Source organism: Oncorhynchus mykiss, chromosome 6 (genome assembly GCF_057628025.1).
Source record: "Oncorhynchus mykiss isolate SJ-2025 chromosome 6, ASM5762802v1, whole genome shotgun sequence".
NCBI classification, from domain to species: Eukaryota; Metazoa; Chordata; class Actinopteri; order Salmoniformes; family Salmonidae; genus Oncorhynchus; species Oncorhynchus mykiss.
Window position 1 is genome coordinate 12085001 of NC_143027.1, and position 19111 is coordinate 12104111.

At 43.0% G+C, this 19111-nt stretch overlaps 1 protein-coding gene across 2 annotated transcripts in view; it reads right to left on the reverse strand.

Moving 5' to 3' along the window:
* frmd3 (FERM domain containing 3) overlaps positions 1 to 19111 on the reverse strand; it is an 89707-nt gene that overhangs the window by 57838 nt on the left and 12758 nt on the right. For both annotated transcript variants that reach the window (XM_036979418.2, XM_090237018.1), the window contains exon 2: positions 386 to 490. In XM_036979418.2, coding sequence (XP_036835313.2) covers positions 386 to 490 — 105 coding nt within the window. The remainder of the gene's footprint in view (positions 1 to 385; positions 491 to 19111) is intronic.

Here is a 19111-nt window from a genome sequence, read left to right on the forward strand (position 1 = left end):
GTTACGAATTTGTAACATCCTGGACTTTGTCTTTAAGTGTTAAACAGAATATCAGGCAATGACTGAGAACAGTTATGAGTTGTATAGTTCAGCAATAAGGCACGAGGGAGTGAGGTATATGGCCAATATACCACAGCTAAGGGCTGTTCTTAGGCAAGACGCAACGTGGAGTGCCTGGATACAGCGCTTAGCCGTGGTATATTGGCCATATACCACAAACACCCGAGATGCCTTATTGCTATTATAAATTGGTTACCAACGTAATTATAGCAGTACAAATAAATGTTTTGTCATGCCCGTGGTAAACGATCTGTCAGCCAATCAGCATTCAGTGCTCAAACCACCCGGTATATATTTGTCAATGTACGAGTGTATCTATCTATACCCTCTGCTTCTCTGGGTCGACATATCTGATGCCAAAGTAGTCCTTCTCCAGGAGGCTGTAATGGTTACACACATGATCCACCAGGAACTGGCCCTTGGTTTCTCTCTGTGGGGAAAAAACACAACAAACTGTTATTACAGCACACTCAATATTGGGGATATATAAAGCATTTGATACCATAATTAGGTTAGATATGCAACAATATTGGAATGATGAAAGTGTACAATGTCTTCATTTATTAGGCATTTGCACCAGTTATTTAATGCAGGAGTAAATCAGGAAACAGTCCTACACACACGCGCGCACACATGCACGCACACATGCAAACACATTTAAAACACTAACATATTCAATCACAACAAAACACTTAAATGTTAATTCCCACCCCACTAGTGTCCACACACCCTGCTGACTCCCAACTAAAGCTGTCTGTAATGGCTGTTCCGTTGGTCCTGTTGGGAGATGTTCTAGTCCCTGGTCCTGCTGGGAGATATTCCAGTCCCTGGTCCTGCTGGGAGATATTCTAGTCCCTGGTCCTGTTGAGAGATGTTCTAGTCCCTGGTCCTGCTGGGAGATGTTCTAGTCCCTGGTCCTGCTGGGAGATGTTCTAGTCCCTGGTCCTGCTGGGAGATATTCTAGTCCCTGGTCTGTTGGGAGATGTTCTAGTCCCTGGTCCTGCTGGGAGATATTCTAGTCCCTGGTCCTGTTGGGAGATATTCTAGTCCCTGGTCCTATTGGGAGATATTCTAGTCCCTGGTCCTGCTGGGAGATATTCTAGTCACTGGTCTGTTGGGAGATATTCTAGTCCCAGGTCCTGGTCAGAGATGTTCTAGTCCCAGGTCCTGTTGGGAGATATTCTAGCCCCTGGTCCTGTTGGGAGATATTCTAGTCCCTGGTCCTGTTGGGAGACATTCTAGTCCCTGGTCCTGTTGAGAGATATTCTAGTCCCTGGTCCTGTTGTCAACACATCCTAGTTGGAGACTGTCCCTAGTGGTTCTTCACTATATATATATATAAAACTGGGCTCTTCACTTCAACCTCTTCCCCTGGTCCTGCTGATGGAGGGGAACCTGCACTTGGCTGAGCAGCCTGATTGAATCCAGCTGGTAATCGTCCATTTGCCCTGGCTGTTATCAGTTTTTGATTTACTTAACAATGCTGTCTGCGGCCCTGACCCACAGAGCAGAGTCAGGTGCTGAAGCTGTCAGTCCCACTTGCTGTCACCTAGGCAACGCTAAGACTGTCAGTCAAACAGCGTGAAGTGGTCGCTTACAGAACCATGTATGCATGTGGCTCCGGTCCCCACAGCCCATCCACTGTGATGGTCCATCTTGTTGCCATTTGTCTCTCTGGTCTCCTTGATCAGAGCAACACTGGGACTGAAACACCATGAAACATGACACATACAGTATCTGACATACACCTTTCAGAGAGAAGAGAAGAGACGGTGGGGGGAAGGATGATATAGAGAGACAGAGAGCAAGAAAGACATTCAGACACAAATACAGACAGAGAGAGACGGAGACAGAGCGAGAGAGAGCGAGCGAGAGAAGGAAAGAGAGAAAGACAGAGCGATAACGAGAGAGAGAAAGAGAGTGAGAGAGAGAGAGAAAAGAGAGCAGAGTCCATTTCATGTCCAACAAGAGGTGGTTGCATATTTCAAAGGGCTCAACATTAAATATTAACCTGGTCAGGCTGTCTCTACATAATCTGTCTTAATGAAGCTAAAGTGCTCTCCCTACTTTAGATACAGCCTTACGCAGCGAGGCAACGTCTGAGTTGACTTCAACCAGAGCAAAGTGAACTGCAGACTGTATATGTGTGTATCGGTGTGTTACAGTGGGTATTTGAGTATGTGTGTATCAGTGGGTATTTGAGTATGTGTGTATCAGTGTGTTACAGTGGGTATTTGAGTATGTACAGTGCATTCGGAAAGTATTAAAACCCCTTGACTTTCTCCTAATTTTGTTACGTTACAGCCTTATTCTAAAATGTATTCAATAGTTTTTTTCCCCATCCTCAATCTACAAACAATACCCCATAATGACAAAGCAAAAACAGGTTTTTACAAATGCTAGCAAATGTATTAAAAATAAAGACTGAAATATCACATTTACTCAATACTTTGTTGAAACACCTTTGGCAGCAATTACAGCCTCAAGTCTTCTTTGGTATGACGCGACAAGCTTGTATTTGGGGAGTTTCTTCCATTCTTCTCTGCAGATCCTCTTAAGCTCTGTCAGGTTTGATGCGGAGCGTCGCTGCAAAGCTATTTCCAGGTCTCTCCAGAGATGTTCGATTGGGTTCAAGTCTGGGCCACTCAAGGACATTCAGAGACTTGTCCTGAAGCCACTCCTACAGTGTCTTGGCTGTGTACTTAAGGTTGTTGTCCTGTTGGAAGGTTAACCTTCACCCCAGTCTGAGGTCCTGTTCATTCTGGAGCATCCCCACAGCATGATGCTGCAACCACCATGCTTCACTTTAGGGATGTTGCCAGCTTTCCTCCAGATGTGACGCTTGGCATTCAGGCCAAAGAGTTCATTCTTGGTTTCATCAGACCAGAGAATATTCTTTTATTTTATTTTACATCCTAAACATACAATATACTTGCAGTGAAGCCACTCAACAGCTACACCACACCAGTCATCCAACAGACTCCCATTCAGAGCGACACACAGAAGCATCCGGGGTCAATGCCCTGCTCAAGGGCACGTCGACAGATCTCCCACGAGGCCAAAAGAAACGGGGACGCGAACCCTCCAAGATTCCCCCACAGTTCCCCATAGCTGTCCCTCAACCATTCAAAACCCCTCCCACAGTCACACCCCCAAGAAAAGTTTATAAAAAAGAAAAGAATAAAAAATAAAATGAATTCTATTCCCCAAGAACCTCCCCGATGCAATAATAGAGAGAATAATAACAACCAAGAAAATGAACTCATGAGAAAAAAGAAAGAGACAATAGAAAACAGAAAACAACAATGCAAAAAAATGACAAAGGACATCAAGGACAACTGTATATGTTTGAGTGCATGCCTGGCACTATTTACATACAGTTGAAGTCGGAAGTTTACATACACTGAGAATGGAATCATTAATACTCGTTTTTCAACCTCTCCACAAATGTCTTGTTAACAAACTATTGTTTTGGCATGTCGGTTAGGACATCTACTGTGTGCATGACACAAGTAATTTTTCCAAGAATTGTTTACAGACAGATTATTTCACTTATAATTCACTGTAATCACAATTCCAGTGGGTCTGAAGTTTACATACACTAAGTTGACTGTGCCTTTAAACAGCTTGGAAAATTCCAGAAAATTATGTCATGGCTTTAGAAGCTTCTTCAATTCTGCCAAATGGAGATGTACCTGTGTATGTATTTCAAGGCCTACCTTCAAACTCAGTGCCTCTTTGCTTGACATCATGGGAAAATCAAAAGAAATCAGCCAAGACCTAAAAAAAATAATATTATAGACCTCCACATGTCTGGTTCATCCTAGGGAGCAATTTCCAAATGCCTGAAGGTAAAATGTTCATCTGTACAGACAATAGTAAGCAAGTATAAACACCATGGAACCACGCAGCCGTCATACCGCTCAGGAAGGAGACACGTTCTGTCTCTTAGAGATGAACGTACTTTGGTGTGAAAAGTGCAAATCAAACCCAGAACAACAGCAAATTACCTTGTGAAGATGCTGGAGGAAACAGGTACAAAAGTATCTAAATCCACAGTAAAACGGGTCCTATATCAACATAACCTGAAAGGCCGCTCAGCAAGGAAGAAGCCACTGCTCCAAAACCGCCATAAAAAAGCCGAAACGTTTGACCCAAGTTAAACAATTTAAAGGCAATGCTACCAAATACTAATTGAGTGTATGTAAACTTCTGACCCACTGGGAATGTGATGCAAGAAATAAAATATTAAATAAATGATTCTCTCTATTATTCTGACATTTCACATTCTTAAAATAAAGTGGTGATCCTAACTGACCTAAGACAGGGAATTTTTACTCGGATTAAATGTATTTGGCTAAGGTGTATGTAAACTTCCGATTTCAACTGTATGTGTGTCCGTGTATGTGTGTATTTGAATGAGAGTGTGTGTATATGCAAGTGTACAAACACTTGCACGGCATCAGCCTCAGGCAAACCAGCATTAGCTGTAAAAACACTGCCCCTCGGTGTCATTCAAACTGACTATTTATTATGTTCTATTTTGACTTTATTTTGTAATACTTTATCTTTGACCATCATTCGATCTCCCACCCAGCAACTCCACTCCCATTTGTCTTCAATTCTACATCCCAACCCTCAGCCCATCCCACCGATATCTGCTGGCCACCCTCTTCGGATTTCTATGCAACATACACTACTGTTCAAAAGTTTGGGGCCACTTAGAAATGTCCTTGTTTTTGAAAGAAAAGCAAATTTTTTGTCCATTAAAATAACATCAAATTGATCAGAAATACAGTGAAGACATTGTTAATGTTGTAAATGACTATTGCAGCTGGAAACGGCAGATTTTTTATAGAATATCTACATAGGCGTACAGAGGCCCATTTTCAGCAACCATCACTCCTGTGTTCCAATGGCACGTTGTGTTAGCTAATCCAAGTTTATCATTTTAAAAGGCTAATTGAGCATTAGAAAACCCTTTTGCAATTATGTTAACACAGCTTAAAACTGTTGTCTGATTAAAGAAGCAATAAAACTGGCCTTATTTTGACTAGTTGAGTATCTGGAGCATCAGCATTTGTGGGTTCGATTACAGGCTCAAAATGGCCAGAAACAAAGCACTTTCTTCTGAAACTCATCAGTCTATTCTTGTTCTGAGAAATGAAGGCTATTCCATGCAAGAAATTGCCAAGAAACTGAATATCTCATACAAAGCTGTATACTACTCCCTTCACAGAACAGTGCAAACTGGCTTTAACCAGAATAGAAAGAGGAGTGGGAGGCCCCGGTGCACAACTGAGCAAGAGGACAAGTACATTAGTGTCTAGTTTGAGAAACAGACGCCTCACAAGTCCTCAACTGGCAGCTTCATTAAATAGTACCCGGAAAACACCAGTCTCAACAGTGAAGAGGCAACTTCAGGATGCTGGCCTTCTAGGCAGAGTTGCAAAGAAAAATACATATCTTAGACTGGCCAATAAAAATGTAATATTAAGATGGGCAAAAGAACAACAGACACTGGACAGAGGAACTCTGCCTAGAAGGCCAGCATCCCTGAGTCGCCTCTTCACTGTTGACGTTGAGACTGGTGTTTTGCGGGTACTATTTAATGAAGCTGCCAGTAGCAAGAAAAAGTATGTGACCCCTTTGGAATTACAGTGCCTTGCAAAAGTTTTCATCCCCCTTGGCATTTTTCCTATTTTGTTGCACTACAACCTGTAATTTAAATGGATTTTTATTTTGTATTTCATGTAATGGACATACACGAAATAGTCCAAATTGGTGAAGTGAAATGAAAAAAATAACTTAAACTTAAAACTTAAAAAATACAAACGGAAAAGTGGTGCGTACATATGTATTCACCCCCTTTGCTATGAACTCCCTAAATAAGATCTGGTGCAACCAATTACCTTCAGAAGTCACATAATTAGTTAAATAAAGCCCACCTGTGTGCAATCTAAGTGTCACATGATCTGTCACATGATCTCAGTATATATACACCTGTTCTGAAAGGCCCCATAGTCTGTAACACCACTAAGCAAGGGGCATCACCAAGCAAGCGGCACCATGAAGACCAAGGAGCTCTCCAGTCAGGGACAAAGTTGTGGAGAAGTACAGATCAGGGTTGGGTTATAAAAATATATCAGAAACTTTGAACATCCCACGGAGCACCATTAAATCCATTATTAAAAAATGCAAAGAATATGGCACCACAACAAACCTGTTGAGAGGGCCTCCCACCAAGACTCACGGACCAGGCAAGGAGGGCATTAATCAGAAAGAGACCAAAGATAACCCTGAAGGAGCTGCAAAGCTCCACAGCGGAGATTGGAGTATCTGTCCGTAGGACCACGTTAAGCCGTATACTCCACAGAGCTGGGCTTTACAGAAGAGTGTCCAGAAAAAAATGTTTGGTGTTCGCCAAAAGGCATGTGGGAGACTCCCCAAACCATATGGAATAAGGTAATAGTTATGCACGCTCAAGTTCTGTTTTTTTTGTCTTATTTCTTGATTGTTTCACAAAAAAATATCTTGCATCTGCAAAGTGGCAGGCATGTTGTGTAAATCAAATGATACAACCCCCCAAAAACGATTTTAATTCCAGGTTATAAGGCAACAAAATAGGACAAATGTCAAGGGGGTGAATACTTTCTCAAGCCACTGTACCTGGATTTCTGCATAAATTGGTCATCAAATTTGATCTGATCTTCATCTAAGTCACAACAATAGACAGTGTGCTTTAACTAATAACACACAAATTATTGTATTTTTGTTGTCTATTGAGTACATAATTTAAACATTCATAGTGTAGGTTGGAAAAACTGAACCCCTAGGCTATTGACTTTTCCAAAAGCTAATTAGTCAGTCAGTCAGCTAACCTGGAGTCCAATTAATGAGACAAGATTGGAGATGTTGGTTAGAGCTGCCTCGCCCTATAAAAAAACACTCACAAAATTAGCGTTTGCTATTCACAAGAAGCATTGCCTGATGTGAACCATTCCTCAAACAAAAGAGATCTCAGAAGACCTAAGATTAAGAATTGTTGACTTGCATAAAGATGGAAAGGGTTACAAAAGTATCTCTAAAATCCTTGATGTCCACGGTAAGCAAAATTGGCTATAAATGGAGAAAGTTAAGCATTGTTGCTTCTCTCCCTACGAGTGGCCGTCCTGCAAAGATGACTGCAAGAGCACAGCATTGAATGCTCAATGAGGTTAACAAGAATCCTAGAGTGTCAGCTAAAGACTTACAGAAATCTCTGGAACATGCTAACATCTCTGTTGACCAGTTTAGTGTTTTACGTATCATCACAGGAATGGTGTTCATGGGAGGTCACCACGGAAGAAGCCACTGCTGTCCAAAAAAAACATTGCTGCACGTCTGAAGTTTGCAAAAGTGCACCTGGATGTTCCACAGCGCTTCTGGCAAAATATTCTGTGGACAGATGAAACTACAGTTGAGTTGTTTGGAAGGAACACACAACTACGTGTGAAGAAAAAAAGGCACAGCACACCAACATCAACCTTATCCCAACTGTAAAGTATGGTGGAGGGAACATCATGGTTTGGGGCTGCTTTACTGCCTCAGGGCCTGGAGAGCTTGCTATCATCAACGGAAAAATGAATTCCCAAGTTATCAAGAAATTTTGCAGGAGAATGTTCAGCTATCTGTCTGCCAATTTGAAGCTCAACAGAAGTTGGGTGACGCAACAGGACAACGACCCAAAACACAGAAGTAAATTAACAGAATGCCTTCAACAGAAGAAAATACGCATTCTGGAGTGGCCCAGTCAGATTCCTGAGCTCAAACAGATTGAAATGCTGTGGCATGACCTCAAGAGAGCAGTTCACACCAGAGGAATGGTCAAATTCTTCCTGACTGTTGTGCAGGTCTGATCCGCAACTACAGAAAACGTTTGGTTGAGGTTATTGCTGACAGAAGGGTCAACCAGTTATTAAATCCAAGGGTTCACATACTTTTTCCACCCTGCACTGTGAATGTTTACACAGTGTGTTCAATAAAGACATGAAAACGTATAATTGTGTGTTATTAGTTTTAGCAGACTGTTTGTCTATTGTTGTGACCTAGATGAATATCAGAAACTTTTATGACCAATTTATGCAGAAATCCAGGTATTTCCAAAGGGTTCACATAGGTTTTCTTGCCACTGTAGATCTTCAATGAGACATTGCAGGGATCTAGCTTCTGGACTTAATATAAAACTTCAGTCATCGGCATACATGGACAAGCCTTGGATTTCTAATGTTGTTATTGGATCTGATTTTTAATATCTAGCATTTCAATGGCCATAACGAATAGAAATGGTGACAGCGGACACACTTGTTTAATTCAAAACCCTCTGAGAATTAGCCGTTATTTACTGATTTTACACCTGGGGTTGCTATATGTTACTTTTACCCATTTTATAAGAGAATCACCAAAATTGAAAAAATCCAGGCATTTCTAACTAAAATCCAGTTTTACTTCATCACATGCCTTTTCAAAATCGGCTATAAATACCAGGCCTGGCTTCTTAAATATTATATTATTTCTAGTAGTTGTTGTTTATTATCTCCAATGTATCGTCCATGTAAAAAACCTGTCTGATCAGGATGAACAATACCTGGTAAAACCCTTTTAATTCTGAGTGCTATGCATTTCACTAGTATTTTTACATCACAACATCGACGTGTAAGTGGCCTCCAGTTTTTTAGACTGATTCTTTATATTTGCCATCTGGGTCTTGTTTTAATAATAGAGAAATCAGACCTTCCTGCTGAGTACCTGGCAGACTACCATTTGTAGAGTAGTTAAAACAATCCTAACAATGAAGCTTTTAATATATCAAGAAAGACTTGATATACTGTACCTCTACCGGTATGCCATCAAGCCCCAGGGTTTTTCAAGACTGAAAGGATTTAATAGCCTCAAAGTTATTCCTCTGTAATTTGGCCTTCGCACTGATCTTTCTGTACATTTGTTAATTTTCATTTTTTTTTGTATTATTTGGAAAGAATTCCTTACCGTAATCTTCATTCCGTGGGAGAGAATGAGACCGAAAAGAGAACATCTGCTTAAAATATTTAGCTTCCTCTTTTAAAATATAATTCGGAGAATCATAGATGACTCCGTCTTCAGTAACGAGTTTCTGCAAATTCTTTTTATTAGCGTTCCTGTGTTGGAGATTCAGGAAGAATTTTGTGCATTTTTCTCCATATTCCATCCAGTTTGCTTTATTTTTGTAATAGATTATATTAGAACATTCTTGAACAAGTTCCTCAAGTTCTTTTTGTTTTTCCTCTAACTTATTTTGCATCTCTGTAGTATCGTTTTTATTGCTATATACCTGTACTATTAGTTCATGGATTTCCCTTGTTAGACTTGTCTCTTAGCCAGAAACTGCTTTTTTATTTTTTATTATTGATGAATATTGAATTGAATGACCTCTGAAGGTACATTTAAAAGGTATCCCAAACAATAAGTGGATTTTCTGTTCCTATATTATACTGAAATTCAGTTATAAATTTAGTCTTACTTAAAAATAAGTTGTCCTCCAGTAAACTTTGATTACATTTCCAATATCCCCATCCACGTGGAAATTCTATAAGAGTTATGTGAAGGCCAATTAGATGATGATCCGATTGCATTCTGTCTTCTATGAACTTTTTTAACGTTTGATGCAAGAGAGAAAGAGACAAGAAAGTAGTCAAGATGACTATCTTGATTTAAGTCTCTATGTACAGTATATCTCACTAGGTTGGGATTTTTTAGTCTCCAAATATCCATTATTTCTAATGTGTTCATAGTATTTGTGATTTCCTTAAGGGCACGGTGTTGATAGTTTGTAGAGTGCTTTCCTTTACGGTCCATTGAGGTACTTAACACTGTTATAGTCCCCTACCATAATGATTTGATCATTTGTTGCCTGTAAGTTCAATAAATTGGTATAAATGTTTTCAAAGAAGTATGGATCATCCTGATTTGGACCATATAGATTAATGAGCCAAATCTTTTTTTTGTCCACTTTCATATTCAAAAAGCTCCACCTTCCTTGCAAATCATTCCTGACTATTTGCACATTCAGATAAACATTTTTGTTAATTAATATCTTCACACCTTTTGAGTTCCTTTGTCCATGACAGAAAATTATTTCACCATCCCATTCCTTTTCCACACAACTTTATCTAAGGATGTAGAGTGAGTTTCCTGTAAACAGTATATGTTATATTCCTTTTCTTTTAACCACGTAAAGACTGATCATCTTTTTTTATAATCTGCTAAACCTTTACAATTATAACTGGCGATACTTATTTCACCCCTTACCATAACTAGCTACTATTCTCAGTCTAACTGGACCATAATTAGTGCTTGTAAAGTTACTGCCATCAGAGGTGTTATGAAGGGCAAAAGTAGAGCTTTCAAATGTCTGATAATTAGAATTCAAAATATAGGTTCTAGCAATATACAGTGAGAGAAAAAAAGTATTTGATCCCCTGCTGATTTTGTACGTTTGCCCACTGACAAAGAAATGATCCGTATATAATTTCAATGGTAGGTTTATTTCAACAGTGAGAGACAGAATGACAACAAAAAAATCCAGAAAAACGCATGTCAAATGTTATAAATTGATTTGCATTTTAATGAGGGAAATAAGTATTTGACCCCTCTGCAAAACATGACTTAGTACTTGGTGGCAAAACCCTTGTTTTCACAGAAAAAAAACCACAAAAAAATCAGAGGTCAGACGTTTCTTGTAGTTGGCCACCAGGTTTGCACACATCTCAGGAGGGATTTTGTCCCACTCCTCTTTGCAGATCTTCTCCAAGTCATTAAAGTTTTTCGAGGCTGACGTTTGGCAACTCGAACCTTCAGCTCCCTCCACAGAAGTTCTATGGGATTAAGATCTGGAGACTGGCTAGGCCACTCCAGGACCTTAATGTGCTTCTTCTTGAGCCACTCCTTTGTTGCCTTGGACATGTGTTTTGGGTCATTGTCATGCTGGAATACCCATTTTCAATGCCCTGACTGAGGGAAGGAGGTTCTCACCCAAGATTTGACAGCACATGGCCCCGTCCATCGTCCCTTTGATGCGCTGAAGTTGTCCTGTCCCCTTAGCAGAAAAACACCCCCAAAGCATAATGTTTCCACCTCCATGTTTGACGGTGGGGATGGTGTTCTTGGGGTCATAGGCAGCATTCCTCCTCCTCCAAACACAGCGAGTTGAGTTGATGCCAAAGAGCTCCATTTTGGTCTCATCTGACCACAACACATTCACCCAGTTGTCCTCTGAATTATTCAGATGTTCATTGGCAAACGTCAGACGGGCATGTGTGTGTATATATATATATGTGCTTTCTTGAGCAGGGGGACCTTGCGGGCGCTGCAGGATTTCAGTCCTTCACGGCGTAGTGTGTTACCAATTGTTTTCTTGGTGACTGTGGTCCCAGCTGCATTGAGATCATTGATAAGATCCTCCCGTGTAGTTATGGGCTGATTCCTCACCATTCACTGTTCAAATAAGCCTACCATTAAAATTATAGACTGATAATTTCTTTGTCAGTGGGCAAACGTACAAAATCAGCAGGGGATCAAATACTTTTTTTCCCTCACTGTATATGTTTTATTCCCTTGACTGCCTGTGAGTCAATGCCACAGATGTTAGAAAATTGAGACAAGATGTTATGTGTGTAGTAAATCTGAGTAGGTTGATGTGTGTGATATTGGATGTGATTTAGTGAGAGTGTGTACGATGTCTGTATAAGAGTAAGACTATAATGTGTGATGTCCAAATATATAATAACCCCGCCAATTTGCATGGTTGAGTGTCAGTGTAATATGTAGTGCGTATAGCCTTAATATTCATGATGATAATTGTAATCCATATCGTTGCATCATAATTGCCTTTAACATTATTGAAAAACCCTCCCTGCATTTCCATAGCAATTGACATTTCACATGATCATGAAAGAGACCTTGCATTACTATTAAGACGGCTTCACGACAGAACAAATGTATCCCATACAATATGTTATTATCCCCAATGTCCCTGTTCTGACATATTCCCCTTGCTTGTTGTAAACATATAGACATGTAGACAAAACATGAAAAAGACAAACAAGAATCATATTACATTATAGAACAGTTGTCAACAACAGAGAGAGGGGGAGAAAGAGAGCGAGATCAAGTGAGTATGTGTAAGTGAACATGTCATTGAGAACGTGTGTGTGTTCATATCCACTTCATAGTGTTCAGCTATTTTTACAGTTTCCATACTTTCTTTTTTTTCCCATAACCTGAAGACCCTGGAGAACTTAGTACAGCCATGGTGTTATGGAGCTGTCTCGGTATAGCTGTCCATCTGTAAAGAGTTTGTCTCCCTCTGTTGCCTTTGTACAGGATACAATCTCTTGCGACATTCATTTTTCTCCCCTGAAAATTGGCCATTGAGACTGAATTTGGTCCCTTTAAGCTCCCTCCCCCTTCTTTGATCATATCCTCTTGTTGGTAGTGTTCAACATTTTGCAATGATTGATAGGGGACCCTTGGTCTGTCGCTCTGAGCTCCAAGTCTGTGTACACGGCGGAAATAAACTTTGTTTACAGTCTCTACAGGAAGTTTCAAGGCAGATTGCATGAATTCTCTGATCTGGATTATTGGATGCATCCTCAGGAATCCCAGAAAATATTAGATTTTCATGCATGCTACGACTTTGTATGTCTAGCAGCGACTCCTTCATCACCCTGTTTTCCCTGAGTAGACAATCCATTTTAGAATCGTGGATTTTTACCTTGGCTGTGAGTGCCTTGTTCTCTCCTTGGAGCGTGAGAATTTCACTCTAGCTAAACTCTAGACTCTCCCTCAGCCCTGCTACCTCCTCACACAACTTTTCCAGTCTGCATGGATTCCAGCCAGAGCACTAGCCTCTACTTCAACGGTAAGTAAATCGTCCGTGTCTGTAGATGAATCTGTTCTTTTTTTTTTTGTCCGGTTAGAGTTATTTTTTGAGGTAGTCGGATCTTTCCACGATGGATTATGTTGTTCCTCCATGGTGTAAAGCTGTTGGTACTCGTTGTTTTTCACAAGTTTTTAACAATGTCTTTCCCACAACGACGACCGGTGTCTGTAGTACAGCCACATAGCAGTTGTTTGGTCAGCTGTGTTTCCTAGCTGTTACAGCATACAGTGTCCAGATAATATTGTTTCTCATGGTCTGAGAGTCCTTTAGGTGCCTTTTGGAAAACTCCAAGAGGGCTGTCATGTTTACTGAGGAGTGACATCCGTCTGGCCACTCTACCATAAAGGCCTGATTGGTGGAGTGCTGCAGAGATGGATGTCCTTCTGGAAGGTTCTCCCATCTCAACAGAGGAACTCTGGAGCTCTGTCAGTGACCATCAGGTTCTTGGTCAACTCCCTGACCAAGGCCCTTCTCCCCCGATTGCTCAGTTTGGCTGTGCGTCCAATTCTAGGAAGAGTCTTGTTGGTTCCCGAACTTCTTCCATTTTAAGAATGATGGAGGCGCCTCCCGGGTGGTGCAGTGATTAAGGGCGCTATACTGCAGCGCCAGCTGTGCCACCAGAGACTCTGGGTTCGCGCTCAGGCTCTGTCGTAACCGGCCGCGACTGGGAGGTCTGTGGGGCGACGCACAATTGGCCTAGCGTCGTCCAGGTTAGGGAGGGGTTGGCCGGTAGGGATATCCTTATCTCATCGCGCATCAGCGACTCCTGTGGCGGGCCGGGCGCAGTGCGCGCTAACCAAGGTTGCCAGGTGCACGGTGTTTCCTCCGACACATTGGTGCGGCTGGCTTTCGGGTTGGATGCACGCTGTGTTAAGAAGCAGTGCGGCTTGGTTGGGTTGTGTATCGGAGGATGCATGACCTTTCAACCTTCGTCTCTCCAGAGTCCGTACGGTAGTTGTAGCGATGAGACAAGATAGTAGCTACTAAGCTGTTGGTACTCGTCGATTTCCCTCAGGGTCAAATTTAAAAAAATAAAAAAGAATGTGTTCTTGGGGACCTTCAATGCTGCAGAAATGTTTTGGTACCCTTCCCCAGATCTGCGCCTCGACACAATCCTGTCTCGGGGTCTACAGACAATTCCTTTGTCCTCATGGCTTGGTTTTTGCTCTGACATGCACTTTCAACTGTGGGACTTTATATAGACAGGTGTGTGCCTTTCCAAATCACGTCCAATTAATTGAATTTACTACAGACTCCAATCTGTAGACTGTAGACTCCAATCAAGTTGTAGAAACATCTCAAGGATGATCAATGGAAACAGGATGCACTTGAGCTCAATTTCATATCTCATAGGTCTGAATACTGAATACTTAAATAAGCTATTTCTGTTTTTAAATTGAAACACATTTGCAAACATTTCTAAACTTTTTCACATTGTAATTATGAGGTAATGTGTGTAGATTGATGAGGGAAAAAAATGCATTTAATCCATTTTAGAATAAGGCTGTAACATAACAAAATGTGGAAAAAGTCAAGAGGTCTGAATACTTTCTGAATGTACTGTATGTGTGTATCGATGTGTTACATATGGTCTTTGACTGTGTATGTGCACTTCTCTAAGCTGTGACACCTCCGGTACAAACCAGCCTCCCACTCCAGACTGCAGTGAGATGTCGGCTTAGAAATACAAACAAAACCCCACATGCTCATTATTGGTACTCACACATTAATCTCTAGTGGATAGACTACTTTCTTTCCTCTTTTGTCTTCTACTGCTCCTCAAGCAAGGGGGGAGGCAGATGACATCACAAAGTCACCATCAAACCAACTCCATGAAGTTTGCAGTTGTGTCTAAAACACACTTTAGCCCCCCCCCCCTTGCTTGAGATATCGCATTACAACAGAAAAAGTTCAGAAATCACTGGAGGACGTCTGTGCCCCAGTTAGGGGGGTTGGTTGGTAATTAATATGCATGCCAGCTTAATTATAACTGGTCCTTATCTCAGCTAACCAAATTTATTTCACTACAAGCCATCCCTAATTGGCTGAATGAAAGCACTGCGACAAGAAACCTGTTAATGCTTCAGATCCAGACACATGAGACAATCCTATCTGCACACACAGCAGAGGGGGATGAGCGGGGAGGAGAGAGAGGTAGGGGGCGAGAGAGGAAGAGTGTGAATTTTAGGTTGAGCGGTACAGAACATATCCTGAAAACGGACATGGTGACTGAGCTGAAGGGTGTAATCATGAGGAACAGTGTGTGTGTTTTTTATTTACCAACCTAACCCTAAAAAATTTACAAAAGGGGGAAAAAAATAAGAAAAATAAATCCTTCGTCTCTCTGTGTCATCTCTCTCATACATTCAGCCTCTTGCGAATTTAAGGAAATGTATCTCACCGGCGAAAGCATCCAAGTAAACAAAACAGCGCCCCTCTGTCTCAGTATGTGTAGAGAGAACAGTCTATGACTTGGGTGACTGGAGTCTTTGACCATTTTTTGGGCCTTCCTCTGACACCACCTAATCTGTAGGTCCTGGATGTCAAGAAGCTTGGCCCCAGTGATGTACTCTGCCGTACGCACTACCCTCTGTATTGCCTTACGGTCAGATGCCGAGCAGTTGCCATACCAGGCAGTGATGCAACCAGTCAGGATGCTCTCGATGGTGCAGCTGTAGAACTTTTTGAGTATCTGACTAACTAACTAACTAAACAATCCCAGTAATACGTAACAAACATTCCCGAATGGTACTCTGAAGTACCCATTCTAACAACCACGAAAGACTTTGATCTTTGGGGAAAAGCAACCAGAAAGACTCTGAACTCTCCAGCAGACAGACCGGATTCCAACAGAGAACACAACAACGACATACGGGCGTAAATATAAATTGCAATTTATTTCCGAATGAGGGACCGTTCGTGGGCAAAGGATTAGCATTTCAATTAATATAATTATAGACTGTGTGTAATGAATCCATGTTGTCTTTCCCGCTGTTTCTCAGTCCACACCCCCTTCACGTTGTCTACCAAGCCGTCATATCGGCTTAGCCCACTAGGGACTTTTCCATCATTGTTAGTAACCAAATATCTTCTGTTTGTTTTATGTATTTCTGTGATTGTTTAGTTAGTTAGTAAAAAAAATAATTAAGCCAATTTCTATATTGTTGATTCATAATTTATGCAAGGGTTCGTGCAGATAACCAATAATTTTACGACGTTCAGATGAGACTGATAGAAGGTGACGATTAATAATGGACTGCTATTGATATAAACACGGGATGCAAACTGGTGAGGGACCAAAATTGCACTGAAACATGTAAAAAAACGAATCCCTCCAGGAGGAAATGCAGGTTTTAACTAATTAAAAACAAAGAAAATGCTCTACACGATCAGTCTCTGTGTGTAAAATAAAAAGTGCTTCATGTGAACCTAACTCACAGCTAAACAAATGTAAAGAAAGCAATCCAATGGGATTTGTTGCCTAGACTTTACTGCAAATGACAGTCAAGCCTTGAGAAAAAACAATACACTAATATTGCAGTTAGCCATGACAGCCTTGTATGACACAAGCATACAATAGAATGCTGGTGACCACACACACACATCTAAATACTGCACTTGGGAAAACACATCTGAAATAGAATGAAACAAACAGGGATTCTAATTTATGCTCTATTATAGTGGCCACTATAGTCGACATCGATCAAGCGCACAAGGCTACATGTGTGCAAAAAAATGACGTTCACTGAGTAAAAAAATGTAATTATCCCCCCTCACTCACACACGTTTTACTGTCAAGTTCAACACAATAAAAGCAATATCATTCGGTTACACTGCATTGTACACTTTCTGCCTGTGGACATCTGTTCTACAATGTGCCAGCAGAGCACGATACCCTTTGTTGGCATAATTGATCTCTTTCATGCAGAGAGTACACCTGGCATACCCATTTTCATCCACTGTATTTAAAAACTGAGAAAGAGGGAAAGTGTGTGGTGTTTTCACCTAGTGGCATCCAGCTTAAGCCAGGCCCAGCTCCAACTACACTTGTTTGACAAGCAACGTCTCATTTTCACCTAATTCTCTCATTCTAAAAATGAACCACATGCTACTGTAAAGGGAAAACATTAGTTCACAGATGGTAGTTTGTTCGTTAGCTAATTAACATGTCACACAGATTGCCAGGGTCCAAGTAAGCAACTAACAGTCGTATCAGGTTACCAGTTAATATAATAGCGAATTGGTTAGGTTACTAACGTTAGCTCATCTGATGTTGTGTTGTCTGACATTATTAGCCAGGTAAGTTTCACACCATGAACTCAATTATTTGATCTGTAAAGTTTCTCTGGCTAGCAAACGGATCATTCGATCCCGCTAGCAAGTTACTTAACAATGCTAACAATACTTGTTCCACCACTTTCTCCCTCACTTCAAACTTTCCAAATGACAGTTGTTTTACGGTTACAGCCCATGAAGTAAGCTTCATCACCTCCTCACCCCAGTCTCCGTGGTTAGGCTTCTCACCTACCTCTTAGTTATTGTTCATGGGACACGCTGCTGTAAGTTAACTGATAAACTGCCTTTCAACTCTCCTGCTGTCTTTCCAGAGCGAGTGCTGATGTTGTAACTAGCCAATCTCTTCTCTCTTCAGTCGCATGATGCATTCTGTTATGTGAACCATTGGCTGAGCCTTGAATAAAGCCAGTATTGCCCCAAACGTGTATCACTAGTACGCATACAGCGAGTAGTCATCCAATGCCCCCCCACCCAAACTTTTGAGGAAGGGGGAGGGTGGTGGTGGGGAGAGGAAGGGGAGGGTGGTGGTGGAGGTGATGGGGAGAGGAGGGGAGGGAGGTGGTGGTGGAGGGGAGGGAGGTGGTGGGGGGAGGGAGGGTGGTGGTGGGGAAAGGGAGGGGTGGTGGTGGGGGGAGGGAGGGGAGGGGAGGGTGGTGGTGGGGAGAGGAAGAGGGAGGGTGGTGGTGGTGGGGAGAGGAAGGGGGAGGGTGGTGGTGGTGGGGAGAGGAAGGGGGAGGGTGGTGGTGGTGGGGAGAGGAAGGGGGAGGGTGGTGGTGGTGGGGAGAGGAAGAGGGAGGGTTGTGGTGGTGGTGGGAAGAGGGGGGGTGGTGGTGGGGAGAGGAAGAGGGAGGGTGGTGGTGGGGAGAGGAAGAGGGAGGGTGGTGGTGGTGGTGGTGGTGGGGAGAGGAAGAGGGAGGGGGGTGGTGGTGGGAAGAGGGAGGGTGGTGGTGGGGAGAGGAAGGGGGAGGGTGGTGGTGGTGGGGAGAGGAAGGGGGAGGGTGGTGGTGGTGGGGAGAGGAAGAGGGAGGGTTGTGGTGGTGGTGGGGAGAGGAAGAGGGAGGGTGGTGGTGGTGGTGGGAAGAGGGAGGGTGGTGGTGGTGGTGGGAAGAGGGAGGGTGGTGGTGGTGGTGGGAAGAGTGAGGGTGGTGGTGGGGAGAGGAAGAGTGAGGGTGGTGGTGGGGAGAGGAAGAGTGAGGGTGGTGGTGGGGAGAGGAAGAGTGAGGGTGGTGGTGGGGAGAGGAAGAGTGAGGGTGGGGGTGGGGAGAGGAAGAGTGAGGGTGTGGTGGGAAGGGGGAGGGGGGTGGTGGTGGGGAGAGGAGGGGGGTGGTGGTGGGGAGAGGAAGAGGGAGGGTGGGGGGGGGTGGGGAGAGGAAGTGGGGGTGGGGAGAGGAGAGTGGGGGGGGGTGTGGGGGAGGAAGAGTGGGGGTGGGGAGAGGAAGGGGGGGGGGGGTGGTGGGGAGAGGAGGGGGGAGGGGGGTGGTGGTGGGGAGAGGAAGAGGGAGGAAGGGGGGGGGGTGGTGGTGGGGAGAGGAGGGGGGAGGGGGGGTGGTGGTGGGGAGAGGAAGAGTGAGGGTGGTGGTGGTGGGGAGGAAGGGGGAGGGTGGTGGTGGTGGGGAGAGGAGAGGGAGGGTTGTGGTGGTGGTGGGAAGAGGGGGGTGTGGTGGTGGGGAGAGGAAGAGGGAGGGTGGTGGTGGGGAGAGGAAGAGGGAGGGTGGTGGTGGTGGTGGTGGGGAGAGGAAGAGGGAGGGGGGTGGTGGTGGGAAGAGGGAGGGTGGTGGTGGGAGAGGAAGAGGGAGG